Source organism: Cavia porcellus, unplaced genomic scaffold, assembly GCF_034190915.1.
Source record: "Cavia porcellus strain 051 isolate PalLab524CR breed Dunkin Hartley unplaced genomic scaffold, mCavPor4.1 scaffold_8, whole genome shotgun sequence".
NCBI classification, from domain to species: domain Eukaryota; kingdom Metazoa; phylum Chordata; class Mammalia; order Rodentia; family Caviidae; genus Cavia; species Cavia porcellus.
Window position 1 is genome coordinate 58,954,801 of NW_026947491.1, and position 23,050 is coordinate 58,977,850.

Sequence of the window (23,050 nt, forward strand, 5' to 3'; positions counted from 1 at the left end):
CCCATTGGCGCCTCCGCCTGTGACTTTGCGGAAGCTGCAGACGTCACAGCCCGGCAGCGGATTGGCTGCTGACCAACGCGTCCTTTTCCCGGGTTTTGCAGATTGTTCTGGATGAACTGGGAAAAGTGAGCATGGCCAGTGTCAGTCAGCACCTGCGTGAACTGGTGGGACCTCTGCTCCCTCCCAAAGACCAGGTAGAGGAGGAGGAAGATGACTGTGGAATGGAGGAGGAGACTGAAGACTCTGTGTTTGTGGATGCCGAGGAGCTCTGCAGCGGAGGGCTCAAGGCTGGCGGCCTCCCTTCATGCAGTCAAGGTGAGGTAGAGCCCAGACCTGCGGGATGGGGTTGGAGGGTGTGGAAGAAGTGTTTTCTGACTGCCCTGAGCCGGATGCCCTGGTGCTGCTAACAGACTTACTTTAGGGATGATCTAGCAGCTTTATCCTGTTTAGGATAAAGCGACGTTAATAGTGGTGACTTTGAGCACATACCTTGTTTTAGGCATGTGTGAAATTTAATGTTAACAGTTATTTGGGGGTGGTTTTACAGTTGAGGAAATAGTGGATGTAAATCCTGTATTTCTACACGGTGTCAAGACTTTTGCTTGTTACTCTGTCCTGCCTGGAATCAAACTTGTATTTTTAAAAACTTTTGGGAAATGGTCGTATGTAGGTATTACAGCATACTTCTGCACCTACTCCTCCATCTCCTCCTCCTCCTTTTTTTTTTTTTTAAATCCACTTTCCCTTCCCTCCTCCAGGAAAGGAAGGACTGGAGTGTGGTGGCTGAGGGAGGTGGATCCTTTCATGTTCAAGGCCAGTTTGGGCTACAAATCGAGTTCAAGGCTAATTTGGACTACATAGCAAGACCCTGTCTCAACAAACAAACAAAAACACAAACCAAGAAAGGAAGAAATAACAAGGGACACCTCATTGTTTTACTGATTCATTAACTTGGGTTAATATTCTGGTGATTTGTATTAACTTTATGCAGTTTTCTGTGCTGCAGATCATATCTGTTGTGTGGACATTGTGACTGGGAATTAAGATTATTTTTGTTGTTAGGGTAAACTGAGGCTCCATTGAGACACCCTGAGTCAGGCAGAGTTTAAGCGAAGTGCCAGAATTTATTGAAGACAGGGTGTGGCTGGGCCAAGGGTGAAAAGACCACTGGCCCCAAGGAAGAGGCGAACATGTTTTATAGGGGGGTTTAGGTAAGGGAGGGGGCATTCCTGAGAGGGATGCAAAATTTTGGGTCTCTGAGTAGGGGATCTAGAGCTAGCTGATAGACAAGACGATGTTGGGTTTAGGGGGATGCTGGCAGACACAGTATGTCTCTTGTGATGTTTTGTGTTTTGTGGAGTCAGCTGTCTACAGGTTGAGCTGTTTGGAGAAGCTGCTGTCTTCTGGTTAAACAATGTGCCTGCAGGTGTGAATAACAGATCTATTTGGGAAGTTTTTCTCTCCTAGCTGGGCAGCGGTTCTAGTTTGGAGACCTGATATTCCTGTCTGTTGTGTTATGGAAAAAGAAGAGGGATGGGGGTGTAGTTTCTCAGGACTGCTTCAGACATGACTGAGGGGGCCGCTTAGGCATCCTAGAAAAGAGAGACAATAAATAAATTAATAAATAAAGAGGACTAGGGGCTAAGCTAGTGGTGAAATGACAGGGTATCGGGTCCCAGCGAGGCAATGGAGTGCTAGGAGCCTGATGATCTTTGGTTCTTGTTATGGCTCAGCTCGGGATTCCTTGGGACAGTGATGTAACAGGCCATGAAGAAGAGCTGTCTGGATGTCAGGGACTGGATCTGTCCTTGGATGAAATCTGTTAAGAGTCTTATTATTATTATGTAGGGTTCAAACAATAACAGCAGAGAGACTGGGACCAGAGGCCTGCGTATGAGGGGAAACCAGGATGTCCAGCCAGCTTGGAAGAAGCCTCCTCCCCATATGTTCCAGTCCAGTTTGTGTGCAGACAGCTAAGAGGAAGTTCCACACAACCAGAAGACCCGGATGTGTTTAGGCAGGGGCCCAGAAGAAAGGAGTATCCATATAACAGTTTGGAGGGACTGTAGCCTGTGGGTTCATGGGGGTGCTACCCTGAGTCTGAGGGGAGCAACAGGGAGCGGGGATATCCAGTCTCTTTTTAGTTGCAGGGAGAGTTTCATGAGTGAGTTACTTCTTAATTAGGTTATTGGCTTTTTCTACTTTTCCTGAGGACTAGGGGCTGAGGGGTGTGGAGTTTCCCTGACAGACCTGGAAACCTCTAGGGTTATTTGGTTAGTAAAAGCTGGCCCATTATCTGACTGGATTAAGGAAGACCTAATTGGGGATATTTGACAGGCAGCTCTGTAGGATTGCTTCAATCTTTTCAGAGGTGGTGGGGAATTCTTCAGTGCATCCTGTAAAGGTGTCCAGCTAGACTAGGAGATTCTTGAGTTTTTAAATTTGTGGCATATATGTAAAGTCAATTTGCCAGCTTGATGGGTTGTGTTGGGGGGTGGGGTGGGACAGAGGACACCTCGGCGGAAGATGGAGTGGCAGACTGGGCAGTGTGTGGTGATCTGTTTTAGTGTAGCCTTCTGGGAGGGGGCTGAAATGAAGGGCTAGCGTAAGGGGTTTGTAGTCTATGTGAAAACTATTATGGAGGGAGGAGAGAATCCGGTAGGTTTAAGAGGCAGAAAGGAGGTATTTTTCTTGGTCAAGTAACCGCCCTTCTGCAGTGGGGAGTGTCTGACCCTACAAACTTTTTTCTGTGGGATAGTTGGGGTGATGCCTGTCAGGGAAGGTATTGGTCCTGGGGGTGAGATGCTGGTGGAGTCGGCAGCCTTCTTGGCTGTCTGGTCTGCAAAAGAGTTTCCTTGTGCTGTGAGGTCTGTGGGTTTTAGATGTTCCTTACAGTGAGTCCTGGGAGGGCAGGAGGGCGGTCTCTGGGAGTGCCTTTATTAAATGTGAATTGATAGTGAGGATCCTCTGGTGATAAGAAATCATCTTTTAGCTCATATTGCTGCATGGTTGTGAAGGATTTGAAAAGCATATTTTGAGTCTGTGTGGATAGTAATTTTGCTTTCTTTTCCTCAGGTTGAGGGATAAGGTCAGAGCAGTGAGTTCAGCCTGTTGTGAGGTGGTGGTGGTGGTGGGGTGGTGGGGCCTGGCGCTTTATTACTATGCCAGTTGTAACTATAGCATTGTGTTCTTGCCACACAAGGGGCTGAGGCTTTGCAAGAACTGCTGTCCATGAACCAGGTGTGTTTTGGGATCCTATAGGAAGGTCTGAGGTGTGAGGGAGGAGCCTGGTATGTAAGAGGGGCAGGCAGTTGTGTTTCCAAGCGGGATGCCCATTGTCTTTTGTCTCTATGGGTGAGTGGTAGGGGAGGAGTGAGAAGGGGAGAGCAGGAGGGCAACAAGGCATGGGTTGGTACTGGGGATAGTTAGAGTGGGATGGGGTGGGTTGTGAGCACCAGGAAGACATGTGAGAATATGTGGTTCTGCGGCTGGCAGAGCCGTGGAGGAGTCTTGGGAGATACGGTGCTATCAATCCCTGCTACAGAACTGTCAGCCAAAAGGAGCTATCCTGGAAGGGTGGAATAGGTCGCCCCTATGTCCTAGGAATGAAATAGCTTTACCTTCCACCTCAAGATTTACCTGAAGTTCCGTGGCTGTGATGGCCCAGGGGAACATGGACCTGGACAGTGCCCTCTGCGCTGAGGCTGGGGAATCCGATGGGGGAGGAGACAGTGCCAGTTGAGTGGCAGCCAGCGGGACCCCAACTGGAGGAGGGAGGTGGCAGGTAGAAGAGGATGGCGGAGGGGCAAGGGCAGAGGGATCAGCAGTGAAGGTCAGTTCATAGTCAGGAGAGGGCAGAGACGGGGTAGTTGGGGATGTGGAAATGAGAGGGAGCGAGGCAGGGTCGCAGGACGTGCAGAGGGAGGAGACTCTGCAGAGAGCAGAAGATGCCTGGACATTTGGACCTCAGACCATTTCTCCAGCCTACGACTATAATTGTCAAGGTCTCAGAGAACTGAAAAATCAAACATGCCGTGGAGTGGCCATTGGGAGCCATTATCTGTCCATGCCATGCCATGTTATGGAAGCAGGTGGATGTTTTGGTGGCTTCAGGTTGGTGTTAAGGTAAGGTGTGAGGTTTCTGAGAACACATGCCCATGGAGGCTTTAGTCACAAGCCAAAGGGGGTGACTCAAGAAAGAGGAGGGACATCTCCAGTCAGTTTCTTGAGGCCAAGTGAGGGGATGGACAGCTGTCCGGGAGTCAGGCTCCCTGGGGTGAGTGTGACCAGTACTGGGTTTGGGGCTGTGACTGTGACTAGAAAATAACTTAGAGTGAGGAGGAGAGGGGAGACAAGTGACAGTGACAGGAGAGGTGACAGGATGCAAATGATACCACCTGACCTGAGGAGGAGACCTAGACTAGCAGCAAGTTGCAGTGATAAGGGCCAGAGGGCAAATGTCAAAGGTAGTCTCAGTGTGCCCTAGTGGGGTCCAGAGGGAGGTCAGACCATCCTAGGAGGGGAGCTCAACCTCCTGGGTTTGGCACCATACATTAGGGTGACCTGAGGCACAGTTGTGAACACTGAAGCAGGCAGAGTTTAAGTTTAAGCAGTGTGACAGATTTATTGCAGACAGAGTGCAGCTGGGCCAAGGGGGAAAGACCATTAGCCCCAAACAAGAGGCAGGAGCATGTTTTATAGGGGAGTTTAGATAAGGAAGGGGGCATTACGGGGAGAGGTTTGCAAAATTTTGAATGTCTGAGTAGGCGATCTAGGGCTAGCTGATAGACAAGGCGGTGTTGGGTTTTGCAGGATGCTGGCAGGCACAGCATGTCTCTTGTGGAATCACCTGTCTGCAGGTTGAGCTGTGTGGGGAAGCTGCTGACTTCTTGCTAAACAATGTGTGCCTGCAGGTGTAAATAACAGATCTGCTTGGGAAGTTTTTCTTTCCCAGCTGAGCAGGATCTAGTTTGGAAATCTGACAGTTTTAATGTGCAGACCGGTGCTGTCCAGTAGGACTGCACATGGTGACAGCAGTGTTTTATATTTGCACTGTCCAGTGCAATAGCCACTCAACATGTGTGGCTATTTAGAACTTGAAACAAAGCTAGTGCAGCTGAGGACCTGAATTTTATTACTTCATTTAAATTTAGGTGTAAATAACTATATGCAGGAAGACAGTGCAGAATTAGATAGAAAATTTGGGAGTGTTTGTGGAGAGTTTAGTTGTTCTTTCTGAAGTACCATCAGCTAGTTGTCATGTTCCAAGGATGTCTCAGGAAGATGAAAACATGAGGTTGCTATCTTAATAAAGCCTTAATGAAGCTCTCCCTCTAGTGAGTAAACAGATATTCTTTATTGAGAGAGATAGCTATAAGGAATATTAGATAATGGTTTGTCAGATTCTGTTCAGAAGATTTAGGCAAGACTATCCTGAGAAAGTGACAAAGTAAAAGCTGAGGTGAAGGGAGTAAAATGGTAAAACAGTTACTCCCTCTGAACAACTTGTGCAAAGGCCCTGTGGTCAGAGGCACTATGGAATGTTTTTTTAAGAACTGGCCAAAAACCAGTATTGGCTGAGGTTAGAGTAGCAAAGAGAAAACTGATTTCAGAGGGGAACAGCAGATACTTGCCCTACACTGTGCTTTCCTTTTGGGCGACAGAGACAAATGAAGCTTTGTCCTCTCATGGACAGCTTAGCATGCTAATAGAGAGAGCCAGATAAACAGGTAGACAGAATGAAGCATTAAGGTACCCCAGTAAATGTCTGTTTAGGGTGCTATGAGGTGACTAGAATGTGGGTATGATAAACACTGGGGAAGAACATTTTTAATATCCTAAATTAGCTTCTTTTCTTTTTTTTTCTCAGTTATAATTCACGATGAAAGCACTCAAAAGCAATGTAAAGTGGTTGGACGTTTCCCCATAAAGGGTCCTTGGTGGCGAGTGAAGGTACAGGTAAAGCCTGCAGGATCAAGGAACTATCAAGTTCAAGGATTTCCATCATACTTCCTACAGTCCAATATGTCACCACCTCATCAAAAAACTATCTGTTCTCTCTTTCTTAAAGAGTGTGGGGTCCCCAGTGAGGTAGTAAGTCAGTTTTTAGCATGGGTGAAAGAAGTATCAAGCTATGAAGACCTAAGCTTTGAAAATCTTAAGGAAACATTAAGAACGTTTTACAAGGAAATCAGAAAAAAAGATAAAAAGCAATTTGGACAAAGTGAACAGCAAGAGTTACCAGAAAGTGAGATAAGCCTTCCTGTGGAAAACAAAAGTAAGTATGAGTTTAGTATCGCTGAAATTTTTAATGGCTGGAGTGTTTAAAATATTACCATTATCGCATCTTGGCACAGCATAGGTTACACATCTCTCATCTGAAAATTCGAAATCGTTCCAAATTTGAAACTTTCTGATCTTAAACATTGATGCTACAAAGTGACACTTTCTGATGATTCAGTTTACACATACTTTGTTTCATGGACAAACTTACCAAAGTATTGTGTAAAACCATCTGCAGGGTATTTGTTCATAGGACAGTTGAAAAATAGGTGAATTTCGTATATCGACTTGGGTCCCATTCTCAAAGTATCTCATTATATATGAAAAATATCTGAATTCTAAAAAAATGAAAAACCCTAAATATTTCTAGTCCCAAGCATTTCAGATAATCGACCTGTTTTCTTTTTAAAATCAGTTTGACTAAAATGTATTTATGTTGCTTTTTGAGTAAGTCACAGAGGTTTCAATTTTTCCTCATTCTAACATGAAAGGATTGTATAAGGCACTCTTTAAAGATACATCCATTTCCTTTGTAGCTAAAATTGTAATTCTGTATCTCTCTTCCTGATGTTGATGTGTATAGAGAGTATTTTCAACCATTAAGAATTCAATTTTTTTGAAGAAGAAGAAAGAAGAGAAAGACAAGGCTAAAGAGCAATCCACTTTGGAAAGATTTCAATCTAAAATCATTTAAAATAATTTTAAAATATGGATTGTCATCTGGAAATTCAGATACATGTATAAAGTATTTGATTTCTTAGTTATATGAGATAAATTTACCAATACATCAATAAATGACCAGGGAAAATTATTCAGAATTACAGTTGGAAAAAGTTATGAAGGTTAGTACATAAATGATTTGTTTGTTATTTTTAGGTTTAAATTTATTTTTATATAATTGAGTTAAAATTTTTATTCTGATTATATTGGGTATGAAAGGAACCAAAAGGCTAAGACATCTCGATAGAAGGCATATAAAGGACATACATTTCAATGTTAAACAATGAAAACCACTTCATACAAAAATAATTGTTGTGGTATCAATTTTCTTACTCCTTAAATTTATTGATCTCTTTAATTTGTATTCCTTGAACAGGTTTGCTAAATGGCAAAGTATTTCCTTCTGTGAACTAAGTTTTATGTTTTCATTTGTTGTTTTCTGTAGTTCCATTTGTAAATGTCATGACAGCTTTGCACTTTCCAAAAATCATGGAGTTCCTTCCAGTTCTTTTGCCTCGATACTTTAACCAGCTTATCAACACAGGTTCTAAGGAGGTATTGGAAGCAATCGAAAAAATTTTAGGGACACAGCCATGGAAGCTGGGATTTAGTAACGTAAGTGAGATATTTGTTCAGTAATGTATAAGGCAAGAGTTTCTCAATGTGACAATTTTTTTGTTTTGTTTTGTTTTTTGAGGCAGATTCTAACTCTGTGTTTCAAGCTGGCCTTGAACTCACTATGTAGCCCAGCCTGGCCTTGAACTTGTGGTGATGCTCCTGCCTCAGCTTTTTGAGTACGGGATTGCAGATATCAAGCACCATGTTTGGCTAAATTTGATAATTTTTGCATCTCTTTCAAAAAAAAATTTTGAAAAAATTTTTGAAAAAAAAATTTTGTATGGATCCTCCTAGTGTTTACTTTTCTTGGAGTATCACAAGTAAATACATGCAAACTTTTTCTGTCTGTGTGTGGCTATAAAGTAAATAGATATAATAAATGAAAACCAAAATAATAAATAATATTCAGATTATCACAATACAATTACCTAATTTAATTTAATATGACAAATATTTTTCTGCAACTAAATTGTTATTTGTAACTTGAGTAGAGATCTTATGATAACAAAGTTTCTTATGAGTTTGGTAAGTACTTTCTGCTGCTATGCAATGCAGATTCATACTTTCCAATATGAACTTTTAAAACCTGTCATTATTTATATAGAATATCATGATATTTGATTTTTAGGATGGCATCATGCCATCCTTTATAACTGAGTCTACTTCTGTTCCTGTTATTAGAGACCAAAAGTAGGAAAATCAGCCTGAGACTTCTGATCTTGAAACCAAATATGGTACTGAGAACTTAGCAGTACAATACTTGAGTAAAGGCAGTTTTCCAAGTGAAAAAGTATTGAGATGTACTATGAAAATTGTTGGACTAAAAAAGTATTTACAGTATCTAGTTTACAGAACACTGAACAGTTTGTTCCTTATATAGTGCAATTGTACATTCTCTATACTTTGAGAGATTGGATTATGAAATGTCACTGTATCATATATTTATTCCAAGGAGATAAGAAACAGACATCTGTGATGTCAGACAATAGTTTTATCTTATGGTTTAAAAAAAATCCCTGTGAATTGTAACATTCTTTCTAAATAGATGATACTAAAAGGAGAGCTTTACATATCTAAAGAACTATATCTGTTCATATTTCAAGAATTAATTATGTAAAAATTTAATAATGTGTTATACTTACAGACATTCCTCACTTAACAGCCTAGTTCAGTTCACGCAACTAGGAAGTTAAATGCATTTGTGGCTAAGTGAGGAATTGTATATACTACGTACAGTACAATATTCAGAATGAAGAAATGGTCAAAAGACACACCAACTTGGTGATTTTGCTCTTATGTGTAAAACTCTTACATGCAATGCTATAATGTATAACAGAACATGAAACTGTAACGCTGTACAGTACAATCAGTGAAGTGTGGTATAAGCAGGGAATACTGTATAAAAAACACACTGAGACTCTGTAACAAGGTGTACACAACTGTTCAAAAAAAAAGATGGGTCATGAGTTGGAGCGGTAGGTATTTCCAAATAGCATGACTTTGTCATAAGTCTGAGTAGTCGTTAAACAGATCATTGAGTGAGGGAATACCCAGTATATGAGTAAATTCCCTAAAAATTTAATTGAAATACAAATTTTATGGGACTTGTTAAAAATATATAACTTTATTGTAATTGTAATCATATTTGTTAATATTTGTGATATTTATAAAGCAACTTGCACTGTATTTCCTTACAGATAACTTACAGAGAGTTGAAGCTTTTGCGATGTGAGGCCAGTTGGGCCGCGTTCTGTCAGTGCCCGTCTCTTCTCTGCTTGATGGCTGATGTAGAGAAAAATGCACTGGATCTGTATTCTAAACTGAAGCACATGTGTAGGGAAGATGGGCACACGTATGTTGAACAAGTGTCCCTAACTTTACAATGCCATTCTTACGATGTTTGGGAATGTCTGAAGTTTCTGAAGGATATCGGTGTGGTAATATTTCAGAAGGGCTGTATCTTTCTTTATGAACTTTACCAGGCAGAAAAAAGCATTGCCTCTTTAATAAATGACCTCATGAAGAGACCTGCCTGGCATTTGCATGTCGATGTCAGGGAGGTGCTGGCCTCTATTCACACCACAAAACCCAAGGACTCAAGTGAGGACGCACTGAAGGAAAGTAAACTTGATGAAACAATATTAGAAAATTCTGTAGACATTTTAGAACTACAGGACAGTGATGGTCCTACTTGGGATGATAAAAATGGCACTAATGCGGAAATGAATGAAATCCAGCTGGATCATGATCAAGTGGCTGCTTTGGAAATGATCTGCTCCAATGCTGTGACAGTCATTAGTGGGAAGGGTGGCTGTGGGAAGACCACAATTGTTAGCCAACTTTTTAACTACGTTGGCCAGTTAGAAGAAAGGGAAGTGCGAAAAGCTTGTGAGGATTTTGAACAGGATCAGGATGTCCCGGAAGAGTGGACCACATTTATTGAACAAAGTCAAATGGGAGTGGACAAGCCTGTGGAAGTTTTGCTTACAGCACCAACAGGGAAAGCAGCTGGTTTACTGAGAGAGAAAACGGGCCTGCCTGCTTATACACTGTGTCAGGTAAAACCTTTGGCATTCTGTCTGCGGATAAACTTATGCTTACTTCAACAGCTGGTAGGCACAACATTCCCACTCACTGGCAGTTTTGGTTTCTGCATTTTCACTAACCTGCTGTCAACTGCAATCTGAAAATCGTAAGTGGAAAGTAAACATTCCCAAGTTTTAAATTGCACACTGTTCTCAGTACTGTAATGAACACTAAAATCTCATGTCATCCCACCTTGCCCCACTTAGGACAGGAGACATCTCTTTGTCCAGTGTATCCATCCTAAACGCACTGCCTCCTTATTTGTCTCTGTTACTAGATTGTTTCAGCGTCATAGTGCTTACATATAGGGTTTGATACTCTGTGGGGCTGGGCATCCACCGAGGAATGTTGGAACATGTTCCTAGTGGTTAAGGGGGGCCTCTATATAATCATTTAGATCCCTTTATTCAAACAGCTGGACTGTAAACTCTACTAGTTTGCAGTGATAGTGATGCTGGTCCCAGTAAGTGAATCAGTACATAGCTTTCTTCACTGAGAAAATTCTTATGAAAAACATGTAGGTAAGTGAGAGTGCATACTTAATAATCTAGTTAATTTAGATCCTGGCTCAATATTGATTTCTCATGGGGACTGGTTACAAGTATGTAATAAGCCCAAAGACTATTCTGAGTAACACTGGAGAGAGAAGAAAAAGATTTGTATTTCGTAGAATGAAAACTCTGCAGAGCTGAGGGCTTTGTCATGTGATGTGGTTTGTTATCTTTTCTATCTAGAACAGTGTCAGGCATGTAGTCACACACTGTATATTTCAAATGAACTAATATGCTTGAAAAAATATTGTTGTCTGTGATTAAGAGTAACAGTTTAAACTTGTATAGAGTTGTAGAGTTGTATGGCACTGCCATTGTATAATAAAGGAACTTAGTAGCTGGAAAGTCTCCAAAAGACTCTATCAGCCACAGTGGTTGGGTAAGGAGAAGGGCAATTTTATTTAGGGGAAAGCCTTTCTAGAGACACTGAGGAGAATCATCACAATGTGTACACAAATCTTGGGGTGATTTTATTGATTGCAGTGAAGTCTGTATAAATGGAAATTAATGGATTTAGGAATTTAAAGGAATTCCAACTTTAAAGTTAGTAAAACTTTTTTGATATTATCTAATTAAATATAAGCCTGTAAAGTAGTAGATGATATTATCCTCCTTTAATAGAAGAGCCAGCTGGGGGCTGGGGGGGGGGTTAGCCACTGGTTAAAAGCTAAGTTAGTCTCAGAACTAGAATTTGAGATTTCTGATCTCCCAGCTTATTATTTTTTCATTATGCCACAATTTCCTCATTTATCACAGATCTTGCATAACTAATGGTGCAACTTGACATTGATTTACTAGGGAACCTTTTAGTTTCATAAGCAGGAAAGCATGATAAAGTAGTTCTAAGGAGACTCATAGAGCCTCCAGCTACGTAAAAATTGTTTTGCCATTATTTTTATTTATCACAAGAATCAATGGAGACCAAGAAGAGTTCAGTATAGCTTTATGGTAGAAGAGTCTTTTGACTGTTTTTGGGTTTCTGTACTCCCCACCACTCCCTACCCCAAGTGCAAGAATTTTATTTAAAAATAATGTGTAGCTAATTATTTTTTGTAACCTGACTTTAGAAATGTCTTACTTTGCTTATAGGTCAATTATACCTTCTATTTTTGGAAACAAAATCTGGAAAAGAAGAATTTGCCATGGAGATTTTCTTCTGTTAGAGTTCTGGTTGTAGATGAAGGAAGTTTGGTATCTGTAGCAATCTTCAAATCAGTTTTAAAGTTATTGTGTGAGCATTCCAAACTTTCTAAGCTTATTATCCTTGGTAAGTGAAAATATTGATGGAATACTAACATTTAGTTGAAAATCTTGTGCTTAGTAGGTTGCTGATATAATTTCATGGTACTGTTTCCTAAAGGTAGAAAAGTATTCTCTGAACTCATGCCAAAGTTATACTGAGTTAAGTCTGACCACTGTCCTAATCAGCTTCAGTGGATCTATTTTGGCCAGGATATTAACAGGATTACTGCCAACTACCTAAATGGTGACTACTAAAATAGTAAAAGTATCACAGACAGAATAAATTAGGATGTAGACCATTTGCAGATAGTAAAAAAATACAAATTACACATTGACTAGAAGTAATTTTATGGTTCAAAGCTAGTAATTCAAATGACACCTCACCAACCTCTTAAGATTTTATTCTGATAAGAATTTCTTAATTTTTTTTTGAAGGGGGTTATAGTGACATGTAGATCATGTAATTTAATGGAGAGGAATTGAAATTGCAATCTTCAAGTCAAATTTTATATCAAATTATGATCAGACAATAAATACTATTTTTTAAAGTTATCTGGGGATATTTAATAAGCAGTTGATTTTATTGGTAGCATTCCCCTTGTTTCCACTCGGTGCCTATTGTTATTACCTCTGGGGCTTGTTTTTGTTTGTTTCAAGCAAACAAAGGGAGTTGTTTATTTAAAATGAATTATGTATATTTATGTTTCATATATTTATTTTATCTAGTTGAGGCTATAAGCTCAGGTTCAGTAACACATTGAGAAAAACTGAATAAGTGACTAAATACTATGTACTAAGTTCCAATTTTTAAAAGCATGTTGGCTAAAATATATGCCCCTACATGGTTTACTTGTGGTTCTAAATAGGAAAAAAGTTCAGTTCACATATTCTTAGCTTACTGTGTTTTCACGATTTAAAAATATACTGTTTAATTTGAATGTTTTTCTTGTTAAGTATTTGTAAGTACTTAGTGTTCTTGAATAATTAAAAAAATTCTGCCGCCCCCTGCAAAATGATATGGCAAGTCTAAAATTATAGCATATATCTATAGGGAAAAATTAAAAGAATTTCTAATGTATGCCAATAATTAACTCACTTAGAAATTAAGAAAGCAATACAACAACGTCAAGGAAAATTAAATACTTAGTAATAACCAAAGAAGTGAAAGACCTCTGTAGTGAAAATCACTGTACTCTGGAGGAGATCAAAGAGCATGGAAAATGGATAGACTCCTGGGAAGGCAGAACCAGTACTGTCAAAATGACCAGATTATCACAATTGATGTAGATGTGATGCATTCCCAATGAAAAGGGAACAGCATTCGTCACAGAACTAGAAAAAAAAAAATACCCTACAATCTATGTGGAGCCAGAAGAAATTACAAGAGAAATCCTGGACAGCAAGAGCCAAGCAGAAGGCTTCACAATCTGGATTTTAAGTATACTGCAAAGCTACAGTGATAAAACCAGCATGAAACTCACAAAAAGACAGACATGCAGCTGGGTGTGGTGGCTCACTCCTGTAATCCTAGCATTTGGGAGGCCAAGGCATGAAAGTCACTGTGAGTCTGAGGCCAACCTGGGCTATACAAGCAAGTTCAAGGCCAGCCTAAACTACATAATGAAACCTTGTCTCACAAATGAAACAAAACAAAACAAAACAAAACAGGAAGGACAGCCATGATAGTTAGGCTAGACCTTTCACCACTGAAAGATTTGACCCAGCAGTGGTTGGCAGTGCCCCCCAGTACCAAAAATGATTGTGGGTATGAGTCCAGACCCTCCACCCAACACAGAGATGAAGATCAATAGAACAGAATAGAAGATGAAGAAACAACCCCAGACACATTAAAGTCATCTGATCTTTGACAAAAGAGCCAAAAGCATATGCTGGAGAAAAGAAAGCCCTTTTAGGAAATGGTGCTAGAAAAGCTGGTTACACACACAATTAAGTGTGACCCACATCGTCACCGTATACCAAGATGAAATCAAAGTAGGTCAAAGACGTAAATGCTGAAACAGAAACACTGAAGAAACACGGAAGAAAAATAAGAAAGAACTTCTGAAGACATAGGCACAGGAAAGGACTTTCTACACAGGACCCCAGTTGCACAGAAAGTAGCATCAAGAATCACAAATGGATTATATCAGATTAAAACTTCTGTACCGTAAAGGGAATGATAGAGTGAAGAGACAACTTACAGAATGAGAAATTTTTTAAACTACTCCTCTGATAGAATGCTAAATCTAGACCGTATAAAGATATTTTAACAGGGCTAGGGATTTAGCTCAGTGGCATAAGTGCCTGCTTGGAAGTGTGAGGTCGTGAGTTTGATCCCTAGTACCAAAACAAAAACAAAAACAGATATTTTAACAAATCAAATCTCACAAAATAAAGACGGAATCAAAACAATGAACAACTGAAATAATCACAAGTTTAAATATCACATTCTTTCTCTTATATGAGAAACTCAGAAAAACCAAAGAGCAAATAGAATATAGGTAATAGAATGAAGACAGGTCATTTTCAGTGAGAAGGGGGATCAAGAAATGGAGGGAGGAGGATGGGAGGAACGGGAAGGGGTGAAAAAGAGTCAGGATGTGTTATGTACATGTGCCAACTCCACGCCAAGAATGTAAACATTATTACTATAAATATGTATGGAGAAAAGGAAGGAGTCAAGGGCTGGGTGGAGAGAGAGGGAAGGAAGGGAAAAGGGGTGAAAAGGGAAATAAGGTGCATTATGAACATGCACCGACTTCCTGTAGTGAACACTAACATTATGTACTACACATGTGTACTAATAAACTAAAAAGGAAACAAACATAGAACACAGTAAAAAAACTGAGATTCCATTCTGTCCATCAGGAAGGGCTATTATCGAAAACCCAAAAAGGGACAAGTTGTATTTGGTATATGTACCCCCTCCCTAAGGTGATTGTAAACTGCATGTCCTGCAAATGTACTGATATAAAAAAATACAAAAATAATAATACTGGTGAGGCTTCAGGGGAAAAGGCACCCTTCTCCATTGTTGGTGGGAATGTAAACTGGTGCAACCACTATTGAAGTCAGTGTAGCGATTCCTCAAAAATTAAAAATAGAAATTTCCTTTGGCCCAGCTATTCCCCTTTCAGGAGCCTCCCCAAAGAGTTAACGCATCACACCACAGTGATATATGCATACCTGTTTAGTGCAGCACAGTTCATAATACTTAAATCATGGAGATGATACTTAACAAAGTGAAGTAGCATTCTGCAGAATAAACTTAAAGATGGACAGTGGATGCACCTTGGGACCATAATGTTCAGTGAAATGAAGTAGACATGCAAGCTTAAATATTGTACAGCTTCTCAAATATAAAATGCACAAAGTATAATGAATTAAAAAATGAAATAAAAAATAGTTCAATAGTAAATGGGGAGATAGTTGCTTTCCAAATGGGAAGGGGATATAGAAATGGAGGATGGAGGGACGGGAGGGAAAGGGGTACAAAAAGTTAAGATATGTAAGTACATGCACAAAAGATAATTTCCAAATTTTAGTGTCTCCACTATCCGCCATATCTTTGTTTTTTTTTCCTTTCAGGAGATATTAGACAACTACCCAGTATTGAACCTGGAAACTTATTGAAAGATCTTTTTGATACTCTTAAGTCAAGAAAATGTGCTATTGAGCTAAAGACAAACCACAGAGCAGAATCTCAGCTAATTGTGGACAATGCTACACGGTATACTATCGCTAAAATTTTGCATGTTGTCTCTGTTGTATTAGAAATAAAAAGTAAATTACAGTGTGTGTGTATATTAGCTTTTAAATTATATTGAGTTAGTACAATATATTTATTATATCTGTTAGCAAACCTGTTCTTTCCTAAACCTGTTCTTTCTCTCCACACATTTAGAAAAATGCAGTAGTATTTTCATTTCTGGTCCAGCATAAATTACTATTGAAATTTAAGAATGGATGTGTTTTCCGATTCAAAATGCACATACAGTTGGTGTGCATTCCACCAACTGTATGTGTGAGGTCCACATCTGTGGAGTGATGCAATTAATAATTGCATCTCTTCTGAACATGCATAGACTTTTTTTTAAAAAACAGTGTGGTATAATAATAATTTACATAGCATATATTATTATATGTAAATATGGAGATGATTTAAAATATGAGAGGATGTGTATAGATTATATACAAATGCTGTTCTATTATGTAAAGGATTTGAGCATCTGAAATTTTTGATTACTATGGGGAGTTCTGTAGCCAATCCTTCACTGCTGACAAGGGGTAACTGCATATGAATAAAGTGGCCTTACGCTTAGAAATTGAAATAAACCCAGGGGGACCACATATTTGGAAATATTTTCATTCTCATTCAGCAGAGCATTGGGAAGGAAATTTCTCCTAATTTTTGTCAGAGACAGCTCACACAAAAAAATTAAATAATATTATTGCACTCCTGGATGAATCCTTGGCACCCATGGAATGTACACCTTTTAAAGCAGAGGAGTCTTTCTTTTTCTTCCCTCAGCCTTTGCCTTTGGAGTGATCGTCTGGGGGTGCATGCATTCAGCTTCTCCATAATTTATGAATCAGAAAATAGAGAACACATCAGAAAAATCAGAACAGTTATTACTATTTCATGACTTTTAGTGTGTCAAGATTCACTTTTGCTTTTGACTTTTTTTTTTTTTTAACATAATATGCTTGTTACCGGAATATTTCCTTGGTTGGATGTCAGCAAAAACTTAAACAACCAAAATCTTTTTTCTCTGTGCCCCATTTTACACTTCACAGGATGGTGGGAGTAGGGGAGGAGTTGATGGGAATAGGGTAGATGATGTAGCTTTATTCTAAGACATTAAAAATAATGGATCTGGATGCATACAATTCTTTTCCTATAACTCTTGTTTATAGATAATTGGTCATTTTAAAATCTCTGTCTCTGTCTCTGTCTCAGTCTCAGTCTGTCTTTGTGTTTTTGAGACAGGGTCTCACTGTGCAGTTCAGGCTGGCCTTGAACTCACTTTGTTGCCCAGGCTGGCCTCAAACTCACAGCAATCCTCCTGCCTCACCTTCCTGAGTGCTGGAATTAGAGATATGCACCACTTCATCCCACTAGATTTTCTTAAACTTGGAAGAATCAAGATTGCTTAGGTATCATTTTTATAGAAACTCAGAAATTCCCTTTAGTAACCCATTCAGTTTCACTGGACTCAAGCTGTGCTCCTGTCATCTTTTTATTTTAATCACCATCTCAAGTAATACAGATTCTGAGGATCTCTGTAACATTCAGGGGATAAATTGCTAAAGAGAAACATACTACACGTCCTGGGTCAGAAGTAGAACAGGAAATCCAAGACAATTCTCAGAGCTTTAGAAATGAACTCTGATAGGTTTCCAGCCTTCTCTCCGCTTTTTTTCTTTTCTTTCAATTATTGTTTGGCAAAAATCGAAGCTTCATATTGCTTACCTATGAAACAAGGATTATACCTACCTTTCATGGTTCTTCAGTGGCCTGGAGATAAGTAGGTCAAGTTCTCAGAATGATGCATAGTATTTTCTCTGATAATTCTTTTTTATTCTTTTATTTTTTTAAATTCTTCTAATTTGCTAGAAAGAGGGAACTAACCATGACTTCCTGGTCTCTCAATTATTTTATAAAAGTCATTTTGTATATAATTCATATCTGGGTGGTCTTTTCTCCCCAGTTATTATCTATTAACATGTTAATCATTATACTGTTTTTATATGGAAAGACATTTTTAGATGCTAATACTCTTAGTTTTGTATTTTATCTTTAAGAATCTCAGAACGCCAGCTTCCAAGATTTGATTTAGAACTAAATATCTGTGAGAATTCTACATTCCCTATGTCAATTCAAGATAAGAGATTCATTTTTGTCAGACTTCCAGAAGAGGATACCAGTACTCAGTCATCTAAAAGTGATCATAGGTCACGTAAGTATAAATTTCTATGATATATCAGGTTAAGTAATTCACTTTTGTAATGGGGTTATTAAATGACTAGTTACAAGTTCATTTGTAAATGGCTGTTTGCACTTTATTGATGGAGAAGGTAAATATTGCTAGTAAAAAAGGGTCACTGAAAATGAGCGAATGAATGAATAAGTGTATAAATAAATGTGTAAATCTTCAAAACCAAGATGTCCTTAGAAGTTTGTAAAGAAATGTGCTCTTCAAGCCATAGTAAGGATGCAGTGTATACCTGTCAAATTAATAAACAGATGTAGGAACTTTTGTTTAAAATGAAGCAAGTTCACCCCAGTGAGAGCAAATTTTAGTTAATGAAAATTTTCTGGAGCAATTTGAAAAGCAAATACATTGAGTACATTTGTGAAACAAAAGTTATAGTTGTCAAACTGTTGTTTTGTTGAGTTCCTGATAATTTTGTTTTATAAAACGGGCAAGCATTGTTTCTAATTATGGGTGCTGTGTTGACAACCTGACAGGGCTGAGAAAGAATGGGATTAGGAATTGTTTCTTCAGGCACATGACTGACGCCATGTCAGTGGGAATGGGAATCGCAGTGGTATTTTCTGTGGCCCTATTGTGAGTGTTGAGGGCACTGTTGTTATGAGGCACAGAGTAAGCTTTAATTTTGTGTGAATTATAGATATCATTAAATTAGCTATTGCAAACAAATTTATGTAAATAGAGTAAATGTGTTATGATAGTTATTGCTTTAAACACTGACAGCATACTTTTAAAAATTAGTGTAATTTACTCAAAATGGACTCAGTTAAGACATAAAAGATTATTCCTGAGGATTTATTATAATTGCCACAGTTGCAAAGGCATAGTCTCCCCACTTAAACACTTTTGCTCTACATGAAATGAAATAACATGCAACTGAAAATTATAAAGCATTTTTCTCTTTGCATGTCTCAACAGCTTTACTTCCCTTGGGTTAGTGATCACTGCTGTGCTGCAGTTATTTTTTAAACATATGGGACCATCTAACATATAATATATAACATGGTTTCTTAATTATAGAAATTATTGAAATTATTTTAAGAAATTAAGTGACACTGAAAGGTTTGAAGTAGAAATTAGTCTTCTCTGGTAATCTTTCTTTTTCTCTTCCCCTCCAAAACCCCCACATAGCTCATGTACCCAGTGTAAGCTTGGGGTGTTTATCCTTTTAAACTTTCGGTATCTATATGTAAATATGTATTATTTATTTTAGCTTTATATAAATTGGATTATAAGCTTCGTATCATTTTGTGTCTTGGCTTTTATTAGACATATTATAAAAATGACTAATGTTTATTCTCACAACAGTTTAGTTGATGTGGGGCAGTATTATAGAGGAAGAAAAAGATTTAGACATTTAAGTGTAGCTTTTTACTACTACATTTAGCTCTTCCTACAATATTATTCGTTTATTTTGGCATATTTCTGGTATCCATTTTTTTTTTTCTCAGTCCTGGGGATTGAACCTAGGGCCTTTCATTTACGAGACAAGTGCTCTACCACTGAATTGCATCCCCAGCCTCTGGCACCCATTTCTTTATGTACATGAGAATGTACTTTAAAGAGAAAAAGAAAGTTATCCATTTCAGAATGGTAGCAGAGTGTACCAGATGCTGATTGTATATCTTTTTAAAATTTGATTAATTTTATTGGTACACTTTTATTGGTGTATATATATACATGTACCTTAGAGAATTTGTACCTATATATATTTTGATTCCTTTTTTTTCCCAATCCCCTCCCCTGCCTTCAACCCCTCTATCCTTTCCTATTTAGAAGGCTTGTTTCTATTACTATTTCTGTTTTAATATTTAAATCTTTGATTCCTTTTGACTTTAGTTTTTAGTGTTGGGTGATAGACATGGGTCTAGTTTTTTTTTTTTTGTCTTTTTCCTTTTTACCGGTACGGGGATCGAACTCACGACTGCCTGCTTTCAAGGCAGGTGCTTATGCCGCTGAGCTAAACCCCCAGCCCCCGACATGGGTCTAGTTTTATTCTTCAGCATGTGTAAAGCCAGTTTTTCCAGCACCATTTATTAAAGATGCTATCTTTCTTCCAGTGAACATATTTTGTAGCTTTGTACTACAATTTCAGATCAGGGATTGTGATATCCCCTGCCTTGCTGTTGTTGCTGAGAATTGATTTTGCTATTCTAGGACTCTTCTGGTCCAAATGAATTTTAGGAATGTTTTATCTAGTTCTGTGAGTATGCTAGTGGTATTTTGATTGGAATTGCATTAAATCTGTATAACAATTTTGAGAATGGACCATTTACATTTTTACTTCCTATCCTTGAGTAAAAGATATCTTTCCGTTTTTTGATATCCTTTTTCAGAGTGCTATAATTTTCAATGGATAGATCTTTTACTTTGTTAGATTGTTAAATGTTTCATTTTTGGATGCTATTTTAAAAGATGTGGTTTCTCTTATTTCTCTCTCAGTGAGTGTGTTGTTTGTGTATAAGAATGTTACTGATTTTTGAGTCAGCTTCACTACAGAATTTGGTTATTCAATCTATAATTTTTTGTTGGTGTTTTTTGGGTCTCTATGTAGTGTATCATGTCATCTGCAAATAATGATACTTTAATTTTTTCCTTTCCTCCCCTTTTATTTCATTTCTTTTATTTGTTTATTTCTTTTTCTTGTCTAATTGCTCTGGCTAGTGTTTCCAGAACTATACTGAATAGAAGAGGTGATAAATGGACATACTTGTTCCTCATTTTAGAGTCAAAGCTTTCAATTTTTGGCCATTTGGTATGATTTTGGTTGTTGGTTTGTCATAGATTTGGTTTATCAGGTTGGGATAAAGACCATGTGTTCTAAATTTCTATATGATGTGTTGGACCTTGTCAAATGCTTTTTCTGCATCTATTGAGATGATCATGTGATTTTTGTCTTTAACTCTGTTGATATGATATATTACATTTATTGATTTGCCTATATTGTACCATACATGCATCATTGAGATTAATCCTACTTGGTCATGGTATATAATCTTTTTGATGATTTGCTACATTCTGTTTGACTGTATCTTAGTGAGGACTTCTGCGTCTATGTTCAGGAGGGAGATTGGCCCATAGTGTTCTTTTTTGATTGGGTCTTTTCTGGTTTTGGTGTCAAGGTAACTCTTCCTAGAAGGAATGATTTTGGAGATAATTACTTCCCTTTCAGTTTCATTAAAGAATTTCAGCATTAGTGGGGTTAGATATTCTCTAAATTTCTTGTAGAATTCAATATTGAATCCATCAGGACCTAGACTTTTCTTGGTAGGTAGGTTTTTAATTAGATTTTCAACTTCATTGACTGATAGTGGGTTATTTAGAATTTTGTATCTTCTTGTTTCAATTATGGCTGTTCATAAGCATTGAGGAGTCCGTCCATTTCTTCTGTGTTTTCCATTTTATTAAAGTACAGATTCTAGGAGTAGGTATTGATCTTTTGGATTATTTCTGTGAGTTTTTAAATGGCATTTGCACTATCTACTCATTGAATCCAATCAGTCTTACGTTATTCATTGCTTCATCTTGTAGCTGTTGGATTGATAAAAATCATGGCCCCTTACTATTTTAAAAATGTCTTTCTTTTTGTGGTTCCTAACTGCAATTCTGTCTTCTAAATCTGATATCCTATCCCTGCCTTTGTTCAATCTGTTTCATATACTTTCAATGGAGTTTTTAATCTCCTGGATTTCTGTTTGGATCTGTTTCTTGGATCCCATTTTTTTTTTTTTTAATGTTGGGCATTCTTGGTCTTCATTGTTTTCCTAAGCTTCTTTTTTATTTTTTAAATCTGTGTCTGTAATGTTTTGTATTTTGATCATCATTTCCTCTTTTACCTCAGAGATTATTTTTTGTATAGCCTCATCCATTCGTTTTTTCACTTTTGTTGCTATCATTTCAGAAAGTTCCAGTGGATGGCTGGCAATTTCCTCTATCTCTCTGTGTTCTGGACTTTTCCTGGGTGGACTGGAGGTCTGGGGTTTCATTTTGCTTTTGTGTCTTATCATTTTATTTTATTTTTGTGTTGATAGTTTTTTTTTATGGTAGATAACTTTATCACTGGTGTTGAGGTTTTCTTAGGAAATGACTGTTCCTCAGGGAAGTCTTCTAGGTATAGGTGGTTCCTGATTTTTGTGTCTTATCTCAATAACCAATTTATTAATGATGAGATATTACTATCTATTTGGCCCAGTACCCAGTCTTTTGCTACTGAACTATGGTTGATGGTATGACCCCATATAATCACAGAGTTGTCATGCAAGGGAGAAAAGCTTGTTATAACAGGTATGACATTTTGGCTAAACAAGCACAGCCCAGCTCCTGACAAACTATTAACCTGATACCTTTAACCATAGGATCAAATTCTATAATTATATGACAAAATCCAATATATATATCATGAGCTTGTATGCAATGGTTTTCACCTTAGTAGAGTGATTTTACCCTGCATGGAAATGGATTTAAGATGGAAAGGGGACAAGATAGAGAGAAGAACAAGGACCGATATAGTAAAACCAGGGCTGGAAGACAAAGGATGATCACCCAAGTTTTGGGAAGCTGGAGAACATAGGAAAGAGAGAGTAGAAGAGAAAACAAAAGAATATTGAAGTGAATGAGAAAGAGAAGGATCAGTGTTCACTCACAAGAAAATAACATAAAATCAAGAGAGATACTGAGGAAAGAAAGAAATGAATAGGTGAAAATGAAAAGCAAGGTAAGAAACAAATAGTGGAGGAAAAAAAAAAAGCAAAAAACAACCCAACCCAACAGAATAAAGGAAAGCAAATCAGACAAACAAAAAGAAAAATAATAAAGTTCCTCTGGTGTCCACAGTTCTGTGGTGGATCCCAGAAATGTGCTGTGTGATCCCACCAGGTTTACAGTAGGATTTGTGCTGGGTGTGGGACTGATCTTGGCCTCTGGATGTGGGGGCTGGCACTGCTCTTAAGCCTCCTGGATGTCTACTTCTTACCATGATTGTCCCTACTGCAGTCTTCCAGTTGCTGTGGCACTCTCCGGCAGAGAAAATCTAGGGTTACTCCCAGACCTCTGTAC

General features: G+C 38.2%; 1 protein-coding gene across 3 annotated transcripts in view; it reads left to right on the forward strand.

The window, feature by feature from the left end:
• The first annotated feature begins 42 nt into the window (after positions 1-42).
• Helb (DNA helicase B) overlaps positions 43-23,050 on the forward strand; it is a 44,073-nt gene continuing 21,065 nt past the window's right edge. For 2 of the 3 annotated variants that reach the window (XM_013159406.3, XM_023567603.2), the window contains exons 1-7: positions 43-315; positions 5,870-6,277; positions 7,448-7,617; positions 9,318-10,178; positions 11,847-12,024; positions 15,588-15,729; positions 17,805-17,959. In XM_013159406.3, the coding sequence (XP_013014860.2) occupies positions 132-315; positions 5,870-6,277; positions 7,448-7,617; positions 9,318-10,178; positions 11,847-12,024; positions 15,588-15,729; positions 17,805-17,959 (2,098 nt within the window). In that variant the 5' untranslated portion in view covers positions 43-131. Of the gene's footprint in view, positions 316-1,848; positions 4,126-5,869; positions 6,278-7,447; positions 7,618-9,317; positions 10,179-11,846; positions 12,025-15,587; positions 15,730-17,804; positions 17,960-23,050 lie in introns of all 3 variants that reach the window. The other variant, XM_063255097.1, reaches the window with a different exon arrangement.